The 3,198-nt window shown below is 45.4% G+C and overlaps 1 protein-coding gene across 1 annotated transcript; it reads left to right on the forward strand.

Annotated features, from left to right (window-relative positions):
- Positions 1-281: 281 nt before the first annotated feature.
- On the forward strand, positions 282-1,561 carry LOC148580489 (uncharacterized). Its single transcript, XM_088492250.1, has 2 exons — positions 282-439; positions 904-1,561. Exons 1-2 carry the CDS (start codon positions 282-284, stop codon positions 1,559-1,561), a joined length of 816 nt encoding a protein of 271 aa, XP_088348376.1.
- Positions 1,562-3,198: the final 1,637 nt, after the last annotated feature.

The following is a 3,198-nucleotide window of genomic DNA, read 5'->3' on the forward strand; positions in this document are numbered from 1 at the left end:
GGCAACCTCGCGCTGCCGATCTCATGGGATTGCTCCACGGCTACCAAGGATGGCTAGAACAGTTGGAACAAGAACTAGAATGACAGCGAGAAGCAGAGAGAAACCTAAGGAGAGAAGTTGAGCGACAAAAAGAGCTTGAAGAAAAACTCTTAAGATTAGAATCCAATCTCCGAGGTAGGAGCTCTCGCGCTGACCGCGAAGATACCCCATTGGGGGGAGAAGATCCGTTCAGTGAAGATATCATAAGGGCAAAAGTTCCAAGAAACTTTAAAAGCCCTGACATGGATCTGTACGACAGGACTACCGACCCAAAGCATCACCTGAGCAACTTTAAAAGTCAGATGTATCTAGCCGACGCCTCTGATGCCACCCGCTGCAAAGCCTTCCCAACAACTTTGACAAAGGCAGCAATAAAATGGTTCGATAGCCTCCCCCCAAGGTTGGTCACTAGCTTCGACGACCTCTCGCATAAGTTCCTTATGCAGTTTTCAATTTAGAAGGAAAAAGTCAAGCACGCGCTAGTCTCCTGGGAGTAAAACAGGAGATCGGAGAACCCCTGAGAGACTACATGGAAAGATTCAACAAGGCATGCCTAGAAATTCAAGATCTACCTACAGAAGCAGTAATCATGGGCCTAGTAAATGGACTTTGAGAAGGTCCCTTCTCTCAGTCCATCTCTAAGAGACACCCGGCCTCTTTGAGTGATGTACAAGAAAGAGCTGAAAAGTACATCAACATGGAGTAAAACGCCAGGCTACGAGAACCAAGCTGGCGACCTAGGCACTCTCACCCATCAAAGGAGAAGGAAAGGGAGCCCAAGAGAAAAGAAGAAGTCGGATCTGAAAGGCCCAGAAGATATCATTCCTACACTCCCCTACGAGTTTTCCTAGTCGATATCTACAGGAAAATTTGTCACACTGAAAAGCTACCTCCCCCTCGGCCCATCAAGAACAAAAAGGGAAGAAGTCGTAGTGTATACTGTGAATATCACAAGTTATATGGGAACTCAACAAATGATTGTTACGACTTGAAAAATGTGATAAAAAAGCTGGCCAGGGAAGGTCAGCTCGATAGATATCTAATGGAAAGGTCGGACTATCATGGAAAGAGGAAACGAGTTGATGAAGATCAGAGAGATCCTCCACCACAAACCCCGGAGCGACATATACATATGATCTCGAGAGGGTTTGCTGAAGGAGGACTCACAAAGTCATCTCGTAAAAGACATCTGAAGGAAGTTTACCAGGTCGGGAATGAACTGCCTGACCTCCCAACCATCTGTTTCACCAAAGAAGACGGACAGGGTATTGTCCCCGGACATGACAATCTGGTGGTAATTACCATGATTCTCGCCAATGCTCATCTACACAGAACCCTGGTAGATCAGGGGAGCTCGGCAGACATCCTGTTCAAACCAGCTTTTGATAAGTTGGGATTGGATGAAAAGGAGTTAAGGGCATACCCCGACACCCTCTTCGGACTGGGGGATACACCAATAAAACCATTGGGATTCATACCCTTACATACAACCTTTGGAAAGGGGATGAAATCCAAACTCTAATCGTTGACTTCATAGTCGTTGATGTGTGTTCGGCCTATAATGCCTTAATAGGTAGAACGACCCTAAATTGGCTTGGAGCAGTGGTATCCGCCCCCCACCTTCGCATAAAATTCCCAACACCAAAGGGAATAGCAACCATCAGGGGAGATTAGAAGCTGGCGAGAAAGTGCTACAATGAAAGCCTAAACCTGAGAGGTAAAGGCAAGGAGGTTAATACCATTGAGCTCGGGGGAATCCGAGCTAAAGAAGAATTGCGACCACAGCCCGGAGGAAAGACTGAAGAAGTGCAGATCAGGCAAGAGGACGAAAAAAATACCAATATAAGAGCCAATTTGAAAGAAGACTTGAGGCAGAAGCTGATAAAGCTCCTACAAGAAAATTCCGACCTCTTTGCTTGGAAAGCCTTCGACATGCCCGGGATAGATCTCGAGCTCATGGCGCACAAATTGTCAGTATAACCAGGATCCCGAACAGTTCAATAGAGAAGACGGAAGCTCGGTCCTGAACAGGCTCAAGTGGTCGAAGAACAAATACAAGCTCTTCCGGCTTGGCTGGAAAATGTGGTGCTAGTCACAAAACAGAACGGCAAGCGGAGGATGTGCGTTGACTACACCGACTTGAACAAGGCGTGTCTAAAAGACCCATATCCTCTTCCAAATATTGATACCCTAGTAGATTCCAGCTCGAGATATCAATACTTGACATTCATAGATGCATACTCGGGATATAATCAAATCCCGATGTACAAGTCGGATCAAGAAAAAATATCTTTCATCACGCCTAGAGTGAATTACTGTTATATAGTCATGCCCTTTGGGTTAAAGAACGCAGGAGCCACATACCAAAGGCTGATGAACAAGGTGTTTGCACCTCACCTGGGGAGTTTAATGGAGGTATATGTGGACGACATGTTGATAAAACCAAGGATGAGGCAGACCTCTTGACCGACCTCTCACAAGTCTTCAGCACCATAAGAACACACGGGATGAGGTTGAATCCCGCAAAGTGCACATTTACAGTAGAAGATGGAAAATTTATAGAGTTGATGATAACACAAAGGGGGATAGAAGCTAACCTTGATAAGTGTAGAGAAGTCCTGGAAATGAAGAGCCCGACCTGTTTAAGGGAAGTCCAGCAGCTGAATGGCCGACTTGCAGCTCTTTCCAGGTTTTTAGTAGGATCAGCATTGAGATCCCTACCACTTTTTTTCTCTACTAAGAAAAGGATGCCAGTTCGAATGGGCTCCTGAATGTGAAGAAACTTTCCAGGAGTTCAAAAGGTTTTTAAGCCAACCTCCCATCTTGACCCGGCCTAAAATCGAGAAAGAACTCGTCCTGTATTTGTCTGTAGCCGAAAAGGTTGTGGCATCGGCACTAATACGGGAGGATGAGATCGGGAAGCATCCTATATACTTCACCAGCAAAGTTCTACAAGTCCCCAAGTTAAGGTACCAAAAACTCGAGAAGTTTGCGTTTGCCTTAATATTAGCCTCTCGAAGGCTACGACCTTATTTTCAAGCTCATACGATAAAGTTCAAACAAACCAGCCCATGAAGCAAATTCTTCAAAAAAAAAGACATTGCGGGCAGAATGGTTCAATGGGCTATAGATCTATCTGAGTTCGACCTAATGTATGAA

The sequence above is a fragment of the Arachis ipaensis genome, chromosome B10 (genome assembly GCF_059453495.1).
Source record: "Arachis ipaensis isolate K30076 ecotype BB chromosome B10, ASM5945349v1, whole genome shotgun sequence".
NCBI lineage: Eukaryota > Viridiplantae > Streptophyta > Magnoliopsida > Fabales > Fabaceae > Arachis > Arachis ipaensis.